This window comes from Parasteatoda tepidariorum, chromosome X1, assembly GCF_043381705.1.
Source record: "Parasteatoda tepidariorum isolate YZ-2023 chromosome X1, CAS_Ptep_4.0, whole genome shotgun sequence".
Taxonomy (NCBI): domain Eukaryota; kingdom Metazoa; phylum Arthropoda; class Arachnida; order Araneae; family Theridiidae; genus Parasteatoda; species Parasteatoda tepidariorum.
This window is the reverse complement of record NC_092214.1, coordinates 25,674,983-25,696,134: the sequence shown is the minus strand read 5'-3', so window position 1 is coordinate 25,696,134 and position 21,152 is coordinate 25,674,983. Positions and strand designations below refer to the sequence as shown.

At 27.1% G+C, this 21,152-nt stretch overlaps 1 protein-coding gene across 1 annotated transcript in view; it reads right to left on the bottom strand.

Moving 5' to 3' along the window:
- Positions 1-16,407, bottom strand: part of LOC107456705 (glycine receptor subunit alphaZ1-like) — a 149,813-nt gene extending 133,406 nt beyond the window's left edge. Inside the window, exon 1 of the mRNA XM_016074642.4 lies at positions 16,153-16,407. Coding sequence (XP_015930128.1) covers positions 16,153-16,229 — 77 coding nt within the window. The 5' untranslated portion in view covers positions 16,230-16,407. The remainder of the gene's footprint in view (positions 1-16,152) is intronic.
- Between the last annotated feature and the right edge of the window lie 4,745 nt (positions 16,408-21,152).

Genomic DNA, 21,152 nt, shown 5'->3' with positions numbered 1-21,152 from the left:
ATAGTCAATCCCCACAAAAACAGTAACAAAACACAGTTTAATGAAGCCTATCTTACCGTGAAATCTTCCTAAATTTTATGCTTAGTTGAACTTAACAATATTAGCGATACATTTGCAATATAGAAAGAGATATATTTAGCTTCACAAAGAATTATTAATTTTTAAACAATTTAAGCAAACTAAATATAAAGAAGACGTCGACCTAGTTTACGTGAAAATAGGAAAGATTTAAAAAACAAAAAATTTGTAGATGTACAACAATAAAAGCTATTTAGCGTAATTCTGAATGGCACATTTTACAAAACAAAAAAAGTTAAATTAAAAAAATTTTTTTAAAATTTTTATGCTAAGCTGTCCTTAATTATCATGATCTTCTAAAGTTGTCGTCAATTATCATGATTTTCTAAAGTTGTCGTCAATTATCATGATTCCGTGATAAACTTTCTTAAAAATTGGATCAAGGCTGAGCGGCAACACTAATAATGCGTAAAACTGAACCATTAAATGGAATTATCATGCAACTGCGTAATTTTTCTACAATAATGCTTATTTGATTTAACGGGCACCTTATTATATTTTTGATTCAACTTTACTGATACTATAGTCAATCCCCACAAAAACAATTAAAAATTTTAAAGAGACATCCGTTCAAAATACGTAAACAAGTCAGTAACAAAACACCGTTTAATAAAGCCTATCTTACCATGAAATCTTCTTAAATTTTATGCTTAATTTAGCTTAGCAATATTAGTGATACATTTGCAATATAGAAAGAGATATATTTAGTTTCACAAGGAATTATTATTTTTTAAACAACTTAAACAAACTAAATATAAACAGAACGTTGACCTAGTTTTAGTAAAAATAGGAAAGATTTAAAAAAGCAAAAAATTTGTTTACTATCATTACCATTTTTGCATCAAATAAATTGTAACTAACATCTCCTTTCGACGAAATTCTATTCCCAGACTATTCGTAGACTGTTTTAAACCCATTTACAGTCAATATTTCTAGGACATGGAAGCTGCATCATCAACAGAGCTCCGACTCTTATCCGTAACATTTTGACTACAAAATATCAAATGATACTTAAAATTCTTTCGACACAATGTTCTGAAAGAAATTTAGCACCTCAATGGCGCTTTTGCGACAGCTAGACTGTAAGCTAATCTAGAAAACCAAAAAGGGAAACTCAATTTGCTACAGTAGGACAAAAGAACGAATGAAAAATTAAAACACTGACACAGATAACGTGTGGATCAATACAATGTAAGTTAGTTTTCGAGAGCAGTAGAGAAGTATTTATTAGTAAAAAATATAAATTGTGAGTGTGAAATATTATTTATAAATGTTCTAAACAAAATAAAAAATTTTATGCTAAAAAGTAAAATTATATATATTTTTTTGGTTTTAGATAAATAACATGATTCAAAATACGGAAAATTATGACATCGTTTAACAGTGTGTACTTTTCCTAATTCAAAGTTATTGCACTTGCCTTGAATTATGTTTGAATAAAACATCTTCGTAATGTTTAATAAAAGAATGGATTCAAGCAATCAGAATTTGAGATATAGTTAAAAATTCAAACTGAAAAACTACTTTCCGAAGCTGAAAATTAGAAGTTCAAGTTCTCCAAAACTTAAAATAGTTGTAAAATAATTAAGATACACGAAAAATATACGCAGATATTCTTTTTAAAAATTTATCAGTACTTGAAGAAGGGACCAGGTAATCCTAATATAATTTGAATACATTTGAAATGCAATTTGAATTCATTTGAAATACAATTTGAATACATTTGACAAACAATTTTTAGCAAAAGTTGAAGTTGTCAAGATTGTAAGACGAAGAATGAATTTTCATTATTACATTGCTGCCCTACTTTTTATTATTTTCATAATTTCTAAGGCGTTTCCCCTTCTTTTAAATTTTAACGCAAATGAATCTTAATTTTTTATGATAAGTAAACAAAATAAATACCAGCAAAAGTATACAAAATCTATGAACATTTTACAAAATAAGTACATCATCTTTACCGTAATCTGAAATATCTTCTTGAGAAATTTGATCTGCATTCTTAACGAGCTATTTTCAAAGACAACGTTTTCAATGAAGATTTAAAAAAGTCTGCGTATAGCCTTATTCCATATAGTTTTATTCCATAAATTCGAATGTTAGTAAATTTTAAAATTAAAGTATATATTTTAGATTGTTATAACTTAATAATTAATTGTATTTTTTATATGTAGAGAAACTATGCTTAAAGCTCTAATCATTAAATTATAAGCTATACCATCTATTTTTTTTATAATTTATATTCAATGAATTTTGTCTTATTTGCATAAGTTAAAAAGAGACGTGAAGCCCGTTGCCTGATGGGGATTAAAGTCTCATAGCCTGTTGGCGGTGTTGTGCGAATCGTAAATCAATGAGAAATAAGCCAAATGGAAGGATACCACACAAACATTTATATTCAGATTTTTTGGATGCAAAGAAGAGCTTTTTCGAAAAAAATCTTATTATATTTCCATAAACATATTCTGTAACACGCTGAACGTAATATACCGTATAACATATTACTTGAGAATTAAACTTCATTAAAATTTTGTTTATATAAAAAATAGAAAGCAAAACTTTGTAACAAAAGTATGTATTCACATGAGATAGCCAGTTTAATACTTCTAGAATAATAAGTTTTAAATATGGTAGTAAACCAATCAAGCAGATAAAATTCATTAGTTATCAGCTATTTAAAAGGTGTCAAGTATTTTCGTAACGTTAAATCATACATTAAACAAAACCCCTTTTTGTATAAACTTTTCGATTGAGGATAGTGTATTAATAAGGCAAGTAATAAGCTTCATTTTTTGCATTTATTGTAGAAAAAGAAATTCTTTTTTAACTTTATGTAATCCGCTTAAGTGGCTCTACAGAAAAATAAAAATAAAAGTGTCGAGAAAATTTTTTTGCATGATTTTACTCATTTAATGTGTTGAAAAGTCGTAAGTGTGACTTTGTCATATTTTTAGCATTAAAGAAAATAATCCTCCTTTTTCTCGGAGAAAAGTAATTTCTTCTTGTTATACTTACTTATTTATTTTTCGTGTTGTTTATTTTTTCTAAAAGTTTAATGACTAAGAGATAAGTATAAACAATGGATGTTCTAGGGCAATGACTTTTGAAGAAATAAAATATTTTGTGATTACTTCTTTGAAATACGGTTAAAGTGTAGATTAAAAGTTCGTGACTTTACTTGTTAAGCGAAAGACGATATAAAAAATGTAGGAAATTATGTTTCAGCAATTCTTTTCTAAAAAAAGATTTTAGTATTATTTAACATCCGTGAAAAAATGAGATTTCACTTTTAAGTGCTGACTTCAAATTTAAATTTTTCATGACTCCTTTTTATCATCAATATTTGGTACTTATTATTTATGTATTGGAATTATAATTTTTTCTGTCTTGAGGCAGAATTGGTTAGGATGAACGATGCTTATTTCTCTCTTAGACCGATTTCCTTATAACCAAAACAGTATACAAATTTAAAAATTTTCCTTTATTTTCCCATTGCACCACTTAAATTGCTTAACACTAGAAGCACCGTTAGGGTCATTTTCATCGTTTTTTACCATTTATTATATTATTCTTAAAGATACACGCGAGCTTCGAAGCTCATATTTTTTGACAAGATAGTATTGGTTAAAAACAGTCATTGCCCTGTGAATAATAATGAAAATTTATTGTATGACATTCAAGCTGCATAACTTTGATTTCAAATGATATAAATATGAAGAAAAAAAATTTATATGGCTATTTTTATTCATGTAAGTTGTATACCAAGTCTGCTTGGGAGCTAAACACTGGGGTTTCCGCGTTCGGTTGCCCACCTGAGCGGAACATCTGCTCCTGCACCCCAAAGCCCAAGGTCAAGAAAACTGAGATGGGCACAGTAGGCCCAGGCCCTCTATGGGCTGTCGCGCCACTGAGTTTAGTTTAGTTTAAGTTAAAAAACGGGCAAGTGAATTACCACCTGGGAAAAATATAGTGCTCTAATTATGGCGTAGCGGAAGGTAGCGGACTCAAAGCGTAGCAGAATGACTGTCTTTTACCTCAGTAAAACTTGCAGATTATTTTGTTTTTGTGAAAAACTCTAAATTACAGGGATACTATGCTCAAACAAAATAAAATGTCCTCCTAATTTCACTGTCACGTCAATGTCATGACATTAAACTTTTGCACTGCAAAATAAAAACAAAGTATTTACCAGAGCAAAAGGAAAATACCATAATTCGGAATAGTATTCATGCGAAAGAGTTTGCAAATGATAGTACAGAGCACTGTCACTGACTACAAATGTACGAAATGTGACGTAGGCTTAGCGGTCTAAATGCTAAGTAATTATTCTGCAAGAGTTTTTTTTAAAACGTCTGTGATATTGCTGTACTCAATGCTTAGATCCCTTGCTACCCCAATTACAAATTGCGAATTCATTCTTGCTTTTGTTGAAAAACTATGAATTACTACTTTGCGCATCAGATATCCACTAATTGATAAAATTCAGTTTCTTAAATATAAGAAACACGCCTTTTAACATCACAAGGCACAGGATAAAACAAATACTAACTATGAAAAATGCTTGGAAATAATTTGTAGATGTTTCATTGTCACTTTCACATTGCGCGCATATGCTGTATACGCCTACTCAAATGCCTAACTAGTGATGAAACTTAATATTTTAAAACATGGTATGTGCTGATGTATATTATTTATATTCATGTCACTTGTTTATTTTTGCATTAGTTGTGCACTTGCGAAAGAATACTATGTAATACAATATTGCATTATGATGTAATATTGTTATTGCATTAATGAAAAAATAAAAAAAAAGAATAAAAAAGTAAATCTCTAAAAACTCTTACGTATTGTATTTGCAACAGTATTCATCATTAATAACTTACTTTGAAATAACATCAATTTCATATGAGGGTCAAATTGACTCCAAATGGTGACTTTAGGTAAGTTCAAAATCCGGTTGCTTTAGCGTTAAATAATTCTAGACAAGTAGAAAAAACAAAATAAAATTTACAGTCCTTATAACTAACGTTTTTTATTTAGCAGATTTATTTTTTACCCTAAATATATTAGTTAAATGGTAGAGCCAAATGAATGGATTAAATACCGTATACACCGTAATGATATTTAAATATCGTAATGGTTTAAATATCGTATACCGTTTAATTATCCGAATCTACAGTGGATGCAAAAGGATTATGTAATATACTTGAGTTATAAAAGTGCTAAGTGCTAGTTACTTTGGAAGTTCTTAAAAAACTAATAAATTATCTTAAATGCAAATACATATTTTTTTTTGTTGAAGTTACTTATTCTTTTTAGTTAAATGAATACTTCAAAAAGGAGTAAATAAAAAAGGCCTGCCTGGCCATTGAAAGTTCTACACCGAATTAACTAGTTTGGAAGCCAAATATCTTTTTAATATATTCAAATATAAGCTATAAAACTCTTAAAATTCATTGAAGGAATCTTTTAATTATTTTGATATGATTTAATTTAAATTCATCAGCTTAAGATATTTCTAACCTCTTATCTTTGCTTTATTAAGACGCCTTCGTATTTCTTATCAATACTGTGAAAAAGTAATCTTCTAGAAATATTGTTTGAAACTCCCTCATTTTATGATATTTTACAATAATTTAAAATCATTTTTTAAACTAATTTAATTTAAATATTTGAAATCTTCGTCGGCAAAGTGAATAAAATAATTTAATAATATAATTTTTTTATCATTGTTTATTTATTTATTTATTTTCGTATTTTTAACCAAACTTACACAGTTCTACTTCTTTAAAAATATTAACTTATGTTTTATGCGATGCTATGAGGGTATAAACTACAATTATTGCAATTTAATAAATATTTTTTATTAGATTAACTCTTCAATTTAAGTCATGATACAATTTTAAAGTTCTTTTACCTATTTATTATAAAATCAAATTTCTGGATTTTGAGTTAGGAACATCTGTTCTTAAATAATGATCAATTACCTTGTTATTTATGTATGCTTATGCCATTTAAAATATACTTTAAATAGTAAGATGCAAATGTAAAATAAAGAGGACTTAAAATAGAAATTTAATATATTACTACTGAAGTACAGTTTACAATATATAACTGAAAAAGAGGCATGTTTATAAATAAATGTATCATTTTAATTAATAAATCAATAAGAATTTTATTTTTCTAAAAAAACAAATAAATAAGAAATTATTCATAAAAAATTAAGCTTTAAAACCTTTACTCACACCTTTAAAACAAATAAATATATAAATTCTTTTACGATTTACTTCCACCAAACGTTACAAACCTACTAAACATCTTTTTAAAAACCCTAGAGAAAAATAAGAAGTTTATATAAAACAGATTTTCAGCACCATCCAAAGCCATATAGTCAATTTTTAATAAAAATATATTTTATTGAATTTTTTGTAACGAAAAAAAAAGAACCTTGTATTAAAAAGTGAACACAAATCTAAAGAACAGACTTAAAATCCTAGGAGAAAAGTATAAACAATTGGAGGAAAATGTAGGCTTTACATTTAGAAAATTAAATGTGCGAAATATTGGTGGAAAGTACAAAGCAGTTTCTTAAGCCAATTTTCATCCTACAGTCTAACTGAAAGACTATTTCTTGTCCCAAAGCTAAGGTTTGAAATAAAAAATATTTCTCGAGTTTTAGTTTCTTTTTATATAACCGTTGGAAAGATATATTATTTATTTTCACGTTTACTTCAAAAATGTGAAATTTGATGCAAATGAATCAGTCTTCAAACTCGCATAGTGATAGTTTGAGAATGCTTTAAAGGGATATTATACTATTCAAGAAGGTTATTCATTAATTTTTCTATAAGCAGAAACATATTATTTTCCGTTTTTTGGAAGATCCTCTTGAGAAATTTAATTCGCTTTTTTGAGAGATTTTGAATCTTACTTTCAATGACGACATTTTCAATTAAGATTTAAATTATTTTGAATATGACTTTATCTCTTATAGTTTTATTCTATGAATTCGAATGTTAGACTCTTTAAAAAATTAAAGTATACAATTTAAATATTAATAGCTAAATAATTAATTGTACTTTTTTGTTTGTAGACCAACCTTGAATTTTTTATGTTGTTATTAAAAATGCTATTATATAAACAGAAAATAGTTCAGAAGCTAAAACTTTTTTTAAAAAAATGTCTTTCATCCAATTGGTAGATGCAAATTTACGCGTCCTCTATAAGGAAAAAATCATATATCAGGACACAATATTATTTTCAGTTTTCGAGATAAAATAATGAAATTTATGTACATCTGTTGAATAATAACACATATGTTTCGATTTTTAGGTATTATAAAAGAAATAGGGATACAGTATAATCATATGAAATTTTTGAAGCTACTAGGTTTAAAACGAACTTCTTCTCTTGTGAAAGAATATGGAAATATGTTGTTTATTTATTATAATATACCGAGATTTTTATACAGATTTATTTTTCATACGAAAACAGCAGAAGTTGGAAATATATCATTTGCAAAACATGCTATTGTTCACTGAAGAATAGCGACTGTAATTCGCATAATAATCAATGTATAAAATACAATGCATTTTGTAGAATAGGAAACGCTTAATACAAAGTTTGGTTTTCATTTAAATTAAAAGAATTTCAAAATAAAACGAATTTTGTAAAGTGAAGACAAAAAGATATACACATGGTGGTGACAAATTAATATTTAAGAGGGAAAAAAGCGCTATCGAAATCTGACTAATCGCAACACAGGAAACCGTATGTAAGAGGCAATTAAACTGGTTTGATCACCTTAGGGAATCAAAAGGAGTTGTAATACAATTATGAGAAACATCTCCAATCAAAATTGTTTCTATGTTAATAGCACTCATCTTCTTTGTTTTTAATATTTAATAAGGATTCAAATATAAATATTACAGGTTCTCGTTACGAAAGCCGTGCAAGATAAAAATTGCCAAGCTTGTTCTAACTTTTTCATTCACGAACTTTTGTATTCATGAAAAACTTTGGCATTCAACTTTTGTATTCACGAAAAACATGGTTCAGTCTATGTACGAAAAAAAACATAATTTTGAAGTTAAAAATACAAATACAATTAAGCACATAATTTTTGGCGTATTTTATACATGTAGAAAGTAATAAATATTTCATTATAATACTTGAAAACATTATTCTACTGCCTCGCTTATAATCACTACTGGTATTATTGTTCACACTTATTTATTAATTAAAACATTAAGCAACTCAAATAAGCGATGCAGTAAGAAAATCTTAATTCCTTATGACCCGTGCCTCAAAGAATTACAATAAAATATAATATATATGTGCTATAAATAATTGAAATGTGAAATTGTCAACAAAAACGAACATTCACTTATTGTTTTCAAAGAATTAGGATTTGGCAGAAATTTCAAACGTATGTAACAAGCAATGTAATTTTTTCTTCGAAAGGAGAAAAGTGAATTTCGAGTCGTCAGAATATGCGTAAAAATAAAAAATTGTCACACAAACACTTGTACACAATATTGGAAATTAATCTCTTTTATCGAGGTTTAATCTCTCAAGAACGAGAATTAAGTATTAACCAGAATCGTATGAGAATAAAAAACTGGCTTTGCTCTGAAAATTTTATTTTTAATTATTTTTCAAATTTTACTTTAAAAAAAAAATAGTTTTCATGTTTTATTACGAATTAATACTTATGCATTTTTTTAAATACCGAAAAAAGAAGTTGTTAAGTTTATCTTCATACAGAATAACATAGAGAATACACAGGGGGTGGACAAAATTTCTTAACTTATCATACATATCAATGAAGTTTAAAGGTTTTGGAGGTCTGAGGGAAGAACAATAAATTGCAAACGAAAGGTAATATTTTTGAACACCCTATACTAAATCAAAGGAATTTATGCTATTTGTGGTAATTATTTTGGTTATTATATGAAATAATTACACAAAATTTCGCAAACCTAGCTTAAATATTGATGGAGATATAGACTTTTTTATGAAAAAAACTAATTATTTTTGTTGTATGTATTTCAACTATAATTTTAAAAATATTCAAGAAAACTAAACAAAATTTTTAAAACATTTTGAAATAAATTATAAAATTTTCTTTTAAATTTGAGAAAAATTCGTTTAAAACTAAGCAAGAACTAAATAATAAAAGTAGTTCCTTAATACTGCGCAGGCTTGGGAAAAATTAAAATAAATTTTCTCTTAATTTTGTATTTTGTAGTATTTGGCAACTAATAAAAAAAGTCCAATTTGAATATTTTAAAAAGTACAAAAACAACTTAGAAAACTGCTTGAAACTTTTTAAATATCTAAGAGAATGCACGGGATTTCCACATATTTCATTTTGTATTATTAAGCAAAATTTATTAAAAATGACCCCGTCATTGTTGGGAATCATCCCCTGTAAAAGTATCTCTTTTTTTAACCTGTTTTCTTTTCTTATTAAATCACATTTAATACGAAAGTTATTTCAAGTTATTTTTTCCCTTTTAATTACCTTTCCTCTTATATTTCTATTCATGTCAGTTTGTAAAAAAAATTACACTTAATCAGACAGATTAATTAATTAATTATCTTCAAAAATATGAAGTGCGGAAATAGTCAACGCGCTTCTAGAGAAATAAATAGAGCTAAATAAGCCCTCATTCACAAGATTCGTTATAAAAACCAGACACGCTTTAAAATTTAGATTAAAGGAACACGATATCTATGTCCGTCAATGAGAATTTGATAAAAGTATTTATTGCCGCACATTGTTTGACCCTTGAGTACAGGTTTAATTTCGATAAAGCTAAAATTTTTTCTACCTCTGGGACATCAGCTTATCTGAAATCCTGCCTCATGCTTGTTTCACCCTGTAATTTTGCTTCATTCATATGAATGCCGATTCCCTTGTTACTGACACGAGTTCTTCACCATAGAGCATGAAAATGTCTCCAGATTTGATTTGCCTCCTTCGGTCCACTGTGGATTTTTTTGTCTTGTCTCCTTTCGCGCTTTTATAATTTTTCATTGGCTGGTTTACGTTTCTCGTTTCAAATAGTGTTTGACATATTGCATATTTGATCACATTTGGTAAGTTTTAGCCCCTGTTTTTGAAATATGTCAATGAACTATGACATACTCGAAATATGTCAACATTTTCCTACTCACAATTTTTTGAAGCTAATGTAATTTTCATATTATCAAGTACAAATTTCCATTTCAGCTTCTTAGGGTTATTCATTTACGACTTAGAAAAATTTTGAATTCTTATCATATGACATTCGAACAATTAAGTACTCAAAACTGCTTTCATTTTGTCAAAAAGTATTCATGATTCTATGGTTTTAGACTCTAAATGAATAAAAATATTTCAGTCATGAGTAAATTAGTGTATGAAACCAGGAATGCATAACATGATCCATATTTGACGTTACAGAGCAATGCTTTGTTTATAACTCAATCTAGAATACAATTTAATTAGGTCTATCTAAAATGACTTTGATAGAATTAGCACAACATGATTTATGTCCCTTCTGTTCTGGTGTCAATTGAGTGATATGATTTGATTATAAAAGCTTTTGATTAATTTGTGAAATAATGAATAATACTTCCCTTATATTTAGTAATAATTATAAGAGATGTATCTGATTTACACACCTTTTTAAGTTTATCTAAATGCTGGTTTCGAAATCTAAATTTTAAAGTATAAAATAGCTTAATGATAAATATTGTGCTACGGACATATATCAAAATTACTTGAGAGAGTTAGTAAATTATTCGTCTGAAATTTCTGAAAGCAGAATTATTTTGTTAATATTTATAAAACCCGACTGGAATATCACATGCAACATTTTCTTGTCTGAAAAGGTAATAACCTCTGATTTTAAAATTTATCTGCTTCTAAATAAAAGAAAAAATAAAATTAATATTGTAATTATTAATTGCTTTGCAAAAATTAAGTGATAATGATAAAAAATTTATGATGATAATAAGTTGAAAATGATTAAGTCATGATAAAAGTATATTAAATGATAATGACAAAAGAGACTTTTAATAAGAATGTAATTAGTGATATCTGAAAAGCAGCGCTCTTTAGAATTTAAACGTGGTTCTTATTTTTTTCTGCCAGGTCAATAAATAAGAGTATATTTAATGACAATTTTTAAAAATATAATCAGCTTGCTGTTGTCTGTTTTTATTTAAAGAAAGTTGATTTTTCATATATCACTAAAATATCACATTGAAACTCCATTCGTTATCCTCCCTCATTCATCCGTTTCACTTCTGACGATTGAATTTTCTTAGTTGCTTGTTTGAAAAGTATCAAATCACTCATAAGCTATAATAATTTTTTATCTATGTAAAAAAATCCTACCTTTGTTACATTTTTGAAATTCTCATTAATCTACATCACTATGAAGAATTAATTAAAAATAAATATATTATCTTTCAAGTTTCATTTTTGCTGATCGTTAACTTTTAACCGGACAAATCATTTTTCTTAATTTAAATTTAAATGAACAAAAATATAAATTTGTTTATAATTAATCTAAAAAACAACTATTATTTTTTTTTCTGTAATGAAATTATTATTCTTAAAAGTGCTTAGTACGCAAAGAATGAATGTTTTTAAAACTACACTACCCTATGATAATTCAAGTGACGCATTCAGTTTTTGACATCAGTGATTTCAATTTTCAATCTTGTTAAATGACATTTGTGGAAAACTCTTTATTTTGAACTTTTTTTTAAAAAAGGTACAAAAACTACTGCAAGCTTTTTTAAATTTTCGAAATATTAAAATCGGACTTTTTTCATTACTTACTAAATACGATTCACTACAAAAATAGGAAAAATGTTTTTTTTTTAAATTTTTTCATTGATGCACAGTAAGAACCACTAGATCTACTAGAACTAAAATAGTAACTTTAAATGCCCATATCTTGTGCAATTTTTAATTATTTTTCTTCAAATATTCAAATTATATATTTTTTTTTATTAATCTAAATGTTGGTTGTATTTCAAATAAAACTTATATCAGTTATAATATCGCTTTCAATGTCAGTTTAGAAAGTATTACGTTATTTCTTAGTTATAGTATTATATTAACTATATGAAAGATTCTTTTACCAAAACTATTTTAAATGCGCATTTCAAAATATGTTTTGTATAATACCTTTCCTTTCAAAGTTAAGCTTTTTCGCAGCATTTTATCCTTAATGCATGTGCAAGACATACATACATCTTTATAAAGTCATAATTCTGGGTGCTTAATTCTTGGAATGGTTAAAAAAATATTATTTTAAAAATCTAACTATATATTTATAGTTAAATGAAAAGAATTTATATTCTTCAAAAAAGTCTGAGAACGTGACTTCAGATTTTAAAAGATTATGTTAAGCAGAATCAATTAGCGTAGTATATTATTCAGAGAAAGAAATTATTTTTCATTTTATTTTATCATTCTTCTATTTATTCAAAAATTAATTCTGTTTTCTGAAAAGTCAAAATAACTTTCATGCCGGTCAACTAAGAAGCGAAGGAAAAAATCTTATTTAAATTATGATACCATACGCATAGAGTTGGAATATTTTATATGGAAAATCAAAAGAAAATTGTCAATGTTTGTGATCCGAAATGATAGAAATTTTGGTGCGCGTATTTGTAATTTTTAACAGCCTTGATAAGACTAAATTAAGAAATATTATTGTGCTTTTTTATTACAATTACATGATATTATAATTCAACTTGAATGGATTTATTTAATTTAAATCCTTCGAAATGCTACAACAAAGTCGTACCATATTATGGTTAAGTATTAACATTATGGTTCAAGTTTAAACCAATTTTTCAGAAAGCGTACAATAAAAAGCAAGAATTGAATTTAAGTACCCAGCCTTTCAAATGATAAAGCATTACCACACTTATGTGCAAAGGGTTTGATGGCTAAACGCCTTCAATGTTATAAACATGGTGCAAAAGTAAAAAAAAATATTATTACGATGATATTATTTATTTTTATACTTTTATTTAACCCAGAACTATTTCTAAAAGAATTTACTTTGCGCAATGACTGGATAACTAACAAAAACCCAAACTAAATTGTATAAGTTTAGTTTGTAGTTACACGTTACAACAAATTACTTAATGTTTGAAATGTAACAGTTGAATGTACTATATTGAAAAAAATTGTGCAATAAGTTCAAATGGTATATAAACACGTTTTTGAACTCTAGTATTTATACATCGTACAATTGGATGACCGCAACTAAAAGCTTCTAAAATATCAATATTCATAATGAGAGTAAAATAAAACAGCAAAAATATCGTCTTTTAATTTAATTTTTTCAAATGCCTTGAAATAAATCAATTTCAAATGTTAAATGTATTATTTATACATATAATTTATGTATATTATTTAACCATATCGTTTAAGCTTATTCTACAAAAAAAGCTAGCATCAACAATATAAATTTATTTTTCTATAGTTCATAAGACTTTGGCTGATACTCAATTTTCCATAACAAGCTATAGAACTCTTCTAATGCCTTTACAACTAATTAACTTCTTAATTTATTATAAATAATGATACTTTAACTAGTTATTATTAACTTCTTTTGAAAGAAATCATTTTTCACAATCAAGCATTTTAACGAAGTCAACAATTGTTAAACGCCTTAATTAAAACAGAACAACTTGACATAATAATTATTATTACAGATTTAGGTACCCTGTTAAATTTTCAAAAGGCAGTTTTTATTGTTGGCACTTAGAACATTATTTCATTAAACGGTTAATGAGTAAAGGAAGCGCTGAAATGAAAAAAAGAAAATTTCAGTATTTTTTTATTGCTCGCTCACAGAATACGAAATCATTTAAAATTGAATGCCAAATTATTTTTATTCATGTGATAAAGTATTTCATTGCTTGAAAAAAAAAATGTTCGAATCATTTAGTTAAGTCATCAATCTTCACGTCTTAAAATCATTCAGATAATAAGTCAGAAAGATTTTTCTTGAGCGAAAAAATTATTGCTTCGAGAATAAAGGAAATATCACAAAGCATTTCTTAATAATTAAAATACATTTCTACATTAAAAGTAACACAGAATGGTTAAAATTCAATCTTCAAGAGATAGCAGCATTTTCATATTGTTTTTTATTTTTAAAAATTCAAATAGACGCACAGTCCACCAGTTGACAAATACCAAATTACAAAAATACTGTTAGGTATTCAAAGTTTTCGAAAACAGGCATAAATGTAAAGCTGAAAAGGGAAAAGAAACCTCTTTTTGCATCGAGAAAAAAGCATGGTCAAAATTATTACAATAAGGTAAAATTTAAGATGTTTCATGATCTATTGAAACACCAAAAATTTAGGTAATTTTTTCCAAAGAGCTTTGGGTAATTATTTTGTCAAATTAACAATAAAATATAATTTTATAACATAGGCTAAAATTTGGTAAGTATAGTTTGATTTCGTAATTATATTATGATTCCCTAGAGCATGGCATAAATCAATTTATTCGTTTAAATTTACTGTTTTCAGTTTTGTACTTATTCACTAAATGAGTTGTAATAAGAACTGTAATTTTGGAAACATAAATTTCCGGTAAACCGTTATCATAGGAGAGGAAAATTTCCAAATGAATGGTCTAAATATTGCATATTTCGTTTTTATTAACCAGAATTATGTTTTTTACTAGAAATCCAGAAATGTCATTTCCAAACAGTACGGTAATTTCACCTCAATTTTTTTTCTCCCTGTGTAAAAATCATAGTATTGAGTTTCTTTATAGGTCTTAACCTATAGGCCAGCGTGAAGGCATAATTTATTTTCTTTTTAAAATTACAATTGTAATAAGAAAAAAAAGGCAAGCGTTTTATTTTAAATGAGGAAACTGCATAAAACGTACAAAATATATTTTAATCTTTCATTAACATATTGCTTTACAAACTACCAATATGATATTAATTAGTATTGTTGAGTGCAATTATAATAAGAAAATTATACATTTTATGAAGAAATTTTTGTTGACTAACATCTTTAAAAAATTGTTTGAAGAAAATTCAGTTAACATCAAAATAAAAATACTTTGCAAAAGATAAAGTTTTAAAATACAATAACACTTTGGAACAAATTCTAATATTATTATACTTGTTAAATAGATATTAATAAACAAAAACATCTCATTATAATTAAACGAAATTTCTAAAAAAAATATACGTCTTCGATTTACAAAAAAGAAAGAGCATTTCTAATGATTAATTACCTTTAACAAAAAAAAATTGCCAGTTAATACCTGGCAGAAACAATTATTCATAAATGAAAGACATGCATGTGATTAATGTGGTAGTAAATATTTGCATTATGCCAATGAATATTTTGTTCTTTTACCTATCACTTTAAAATTTATTACGCTTTGACTTTTAAATTGAAAATTAAACATTTGCAGAATAAATATATTGCAGTAAATGGAGCTAACTTGCAAGTGCAGAATACAGCTTCTTAGAAAAAACTCCCTTAAAAGGAATACTTCATAGACACAGCATAAATTGAAAACAAGAACATATAAATTGTGTATTCCAACATATGATAAAGAGATGAACAGTTTGCAAACATGAAACATGCCGCAAAAAATAAAAATACTGCATAAAAGTTAGTTATGTTAAAAAATATATATTATAATTATATAAGTGCATAAAGGATAGGAATTATTAATTCTATTAATATGTATCATCAGAAATAATTATAAGACTACGTATTAAGTATACATAACAGTTGTTTTAAATGTGTGTACATATATATATATGTATATAATTATGTGTAATAAATATTATTAGACCTGAATCTATATAGTTAGTTTAAAAACAATTTATGGATTTTAAATATACACAAAGAATTTTAATTACTATTAAACAAGCGCGTATAATAATTTTTTCAAAATATTTACTTTGAAATTCTAAAGAACACTATATCTCTTCTGTTTGCAAATACTTTTTAGGACAATAAGAATAAATTATAATAACTTTTCTGAAAAAAAATTAAATTTTTTCTTACTTGAAAGTTTCCTTTTCTGAGAAAACTGTTGTGGAGAATAAAAGATATAATAGGGAAAAACGAAGAAAAAGCTTCATCTTTAAATTACGATGAAAATATCGAAGGGATAAATAGTTAATTACAGCAAATAAACTTCTTGCCTTGAAATATAAGGCATTACAGCTAACCAAAGAGTAATATTCAGACTACAGCCGTAGTGCTCGTATCACGTGCAATCGTTTGGCCAAAATCGCCTTTAAACCGCCACTTTTCTCCAAAGATAGGTTGTACAGCGCGCGCGCATTTGACGTAACAGCAAGGAGGAGGGACTTAAAAAGCACTCTTTTCTAAAATTGTTTTTTAAGTTCATAAGCCAGTGGAATAGTTCTTACTGATTCAGATGTAAATCAAATACGGTTTTTCATTGATAGAAAATGATGATCGAAAATACATCATTATTATACTGATTTTTATTATTGTATATCGAATATTGTATTTAGAATTGTTTTTTTTTATTTTTTTATTTTTAGTTTTAGATATTCTACTATTTTGAAATTCGATTTCTCAAGATCTATTCAATTGATTTTACCCAAATTTTGTATTTTGCTAAGTAAAATTACAAACTATAAAATGGACAATTGCATACTTTACAGTTCAAATTTTTTTTCCACCATTATTAAATAAAATAATAGAAAAATAATGAATATTTACTAACATTTATTTTTTACACAGAATTTTCTTTGGAGAAACTTATAATTGCGTGAATCGAATTTTATAATTGCGTGTAAAAAATTTTCAAAAAAGATCTAGATATGGCGAAATACGCAAAAAGTAAAATTTAACATTAAGGGATCCAAGCTTTGGATAGCTCTCCTGACCAAACTATTTGGAACATATGTCTTGAATTGCGGCTACCCCTTATGTTTTGGGGGTCAGAAATCCGAATCCGTTGAAAAAAAGGCATGCTTATTCAAAGAAAGTACGTTTTTGTGCCAGATTTCGTAACTGAAGATATCGTTTGTACTCATGACCATTTTCTAGATTACGTCCTGGGACCATTAAGATTGAGTATTATAATGTGAAGATCCAATCATTAGATCAAAAGTTATTCACAGTGGTCCATTTGTTTTGGCGCACTGTACAATGCTCAAAATAAAATAGAGAACACCAGAATAATAATCTAATTTTTGTATTTTTGCGTACTACTATGTTATCTTAATGTTACAAGATATTAACCTTAAATATGATACTTAGTTTTTGAAGAACTACTTCCCTTGAAGGAAATAAGGCTATTTTCTTAGAATTTGACTGCCAATATCTACTTATGCCAACAGTGACCCACAAAGGTATGGTGCTCTAATGAAAAAAAATAACACCAAGTATAACTTTCTATCTAACTGTCGGATTTCACGCACTTGTACTCAATTTTTATAGCTTAAGAGCTTACTTCTAAATATTTTAATTAACTTGCGTAGACGATATGGTCAGTTACGAAAACATACACAGAACGTATTTTCTCTGAATTAACGTATCTTTTTTTTCAGTAAACTTGGACTTTTGCACCTCAAAATTAGGGGGGTAACTGCCCTCTGAAAATTATGATCCCAAATTTTATTTAAAATTTCATGCCAGTATTTCTATAAAATAAATCTTTAAATTAAATTTCTGTATTGTGATGTATGTAGCTTTCTGAATATTTCTAGAAAATAAATTACATTAGGTATAAAAAAAGGTATCGTCATTACAGTAGGCATTAAAAGGTATAGTCCAGTTAANTTTCGTAAAATATAGATTTTAATAGTACCTTTTGAAAGAGTCATCTTTACTACCTTTAGTTTGTTTTATTTTCCCATTATTATTATATGATTTTTTGCTATCTAAGTATTTCCCGTATTTTACGTTTTCCCGGATTTTACGTTTTTTTTACCCAGTCCCCTGAGAAACGTAAAATCGGGGTTTCACTGACACCAAATATTTTGCACCAAAGTTGGTGTAATGCAGCACCAAGGCTAATTTTTGGTGTAATCAAATATAAAGGACAGTTCCTGGTGCTGTGAAAAAACAGGAATGTTCTTACAAATTCTCGCCATTTCATAACCGATCTACTGATAAAGATGAACGTACATCAGAATCGGCGTTTTTGGAATCGAAAATAATTCACATATAATGCGAATGAACGGAACTTTGTTATTAGCATTCTCTATTATAGGAGTTTAGATTTAGTTACCAGCTTTAAAGTGTATATAGAACCTCGATTTGGTGTTAACTTCAAATAAAGTGCATTTCAGACAATTTTTCAGGATGTTCAGCACCATTATTTGAAGAGATATTGCACCATAGATTTTATAAAGTGTAAATAAAAATGTGTTAAATCCATACCATTTCCTATCAAAGCCTTGAACTGGGTAACAATGGCACTATAAAATATTAAAATGGTTAAATATTAAAAAAGTGCTTTACGAATAATGATCTCTTGTTTTTGTGTTATATTGTTGAATTAGTTTTTTTTAAGTAAGTAAATTATTATAATAATTTGGGCAGTTAAAGAAAGATAAATTATTATAATAATTTGACCAGTACTGCATTAATGTAAATGATTAATGATCGTATACTGATGATGATTAATTGCAGATACAAACTTACTGATAGAGTAAAATAACAATAGTAGTATGAGTTATAGGATAGGAAAAAAGTTTAAGAATAAAGTTATTCTAAATAAGTTTATTTTTGTAGTTTCTTATAAGTACAAAAGAGTAAAAAGTGTAGAGTTTATAATTTTTGGGGGGATATTTTTATATAAATAATTCTTATGAAAACTATTCTTTTGCAATTTAAGAAAAAATAACTATTTGAATGCTTCCTCAATAACACTTTCTAATAGTATTTGTGTAATATGTAATTAAAAAATTGAGTTTTTCAAATAATAAAAAGCGGAAAAATATGATTATTTTTTAATATTTGAAACTGATGCTGCAGATTTGTTTTTTAATTGCTTTAAATTTTTTATTGGTGAAAAAGTTTTTTTACGTAGTTTCAGGGATAAAAATGTACATATTTTTTTGACATTAACATACCATAAACTCATATAGAAATATAAATTAGTTGGATAACATTTTTTAAAAATGTATTGAAGCAGCTAATAAAAAACGCATTATTTCATTATGTTCTATGCGTAAGTGCTTCTGAATTTCATTAAAATCTTCGATAAAATTATTCATAAGGAATATTTAAGATTATGAGTACATTTTCTTTCATTCATTTATTTATTTCGTCATTTTTAAATTCGATAATGTTTCTCCGATCTCTTTGTCTTAGAGAATTTTAGATTTCAATGAACTTTTTATTTTGCTTTGAAGCACTGATTGCCCTCCTTTTCGTTTTCTTCTTCTTTTTCTTTGGTAGAAGTTATTTAATGGGATAAACTATCAGAGTACATGGTAACTCTTTGGGGAATCTTTTCGATATTGCATTATTAGCTTTATTCAAGAAGATTATTTTAAAACTAAAGGCGACAGTAATCTCCCAGAAGAAGATTTATTTCCATTTTTTTATTTTGGGACGATGATCCTCAGGTAAATACAAACAAGTTATTGCTTAATGATTTATTTTTAACATATAAATTTGACCGTTATACCAACTTCAAAGATCATACGTATTTCTTATATGGTATGCAAACAATAAAATGTGAACTTTTAAGAGCATTAAACCTGAAATCATATTATAACTGGCCTAAAGTAAATATTCAAAACTAATTATAATAAACTACTGAAACAAAAAGAAGCTACGATATAGCTAAAGAAAAACAAAATGAAATCTAATTACAAACACAACATACATCAGGAACAAGTAAAAGATTTCCTGAAGTGATTTCAAAATAAAATAAATATTACTGTCTATTTTTCAACGGAACTACTTTTTTTATTTTATTACCAACGTTGAGCCGCAGATCCCATACTGAGTTTATGACAACTCCGTATTCTTGTAGTTTTGAACCCAACCCAGAGGACAAGGGAACTCCTGAACGAGGCATTGAGAAAAACTAGCCTTTATAGAGAACTTTTTTGATGAAGCATTTGCGTTACATAGAGTGGAAAAGCACAAAAACCCATAATGGTCAATATGAAAACAAGGGCATTCTAACCCATAATCCGTATGACCACAGAAGACATTTTTACGTAAGTTCCGTGGTAGTTGCGAGTCGGGGCAAAATTCGTATGAACCAGTGACCTCTGGAATTCGAATCTAAATTACCTAACTAGGAGGCAAACTTTCAATTATATGAACCCCCATGGCTCCAATAAAACTAATGACACGTTCGATACTCGAGTGCAAAAAGTAATTTTCAATTACTAAGAGTAAAAATTAAAAATTGTTCGAGAAAATTATACAGTGAGTCTTTAAATTCGGAGGCTGATGGTACACTGTTAGAAATTTCTCAGAAAAAAGGGTTAAATAGCAATTTATTTAATTGTTATTTTACCACATTCAAACAAGAAGTGAAATAATCATAAATAAGATGGTATTCAAACTGTTAATTGCGAGAAATACCGTTTATTAACTGCTTTCACCTAATACAATTAAACAACCAGAATTGCATCACGCCAACGAAGCCCACCTGATGAAGCTACTTAGTTCCTTGCAGCTATGTATAACTGAGCTGGTACATAGAAGAGAGGGCTAAACTGTCAGTCTCATGACCAACAAAACGGAGGTTCGTGTCTCAGCGTTGACACCACAATATTTCCTCCATTACTTTCATAACATAAAAAGTATTCAGCGTCTTGCACTCTCCAATGATCATTACCTAACAAAAAGCCTATCTCCAATATCCAATTAAATTTATTTTTTACCGTTTTTAAACCATGTTAGTTGTAAATGGTTAAAAAGAACATACAGTTTTGAATTCTTGGTTTTATAACCATACTAGTTGTAAACGGTTTGAAAACAATTAAGGAAAATTGTTTTACCATAGACTTTACTGTTGATTGGATGAACAGACTGTTGTCCATTATTTTATCAGT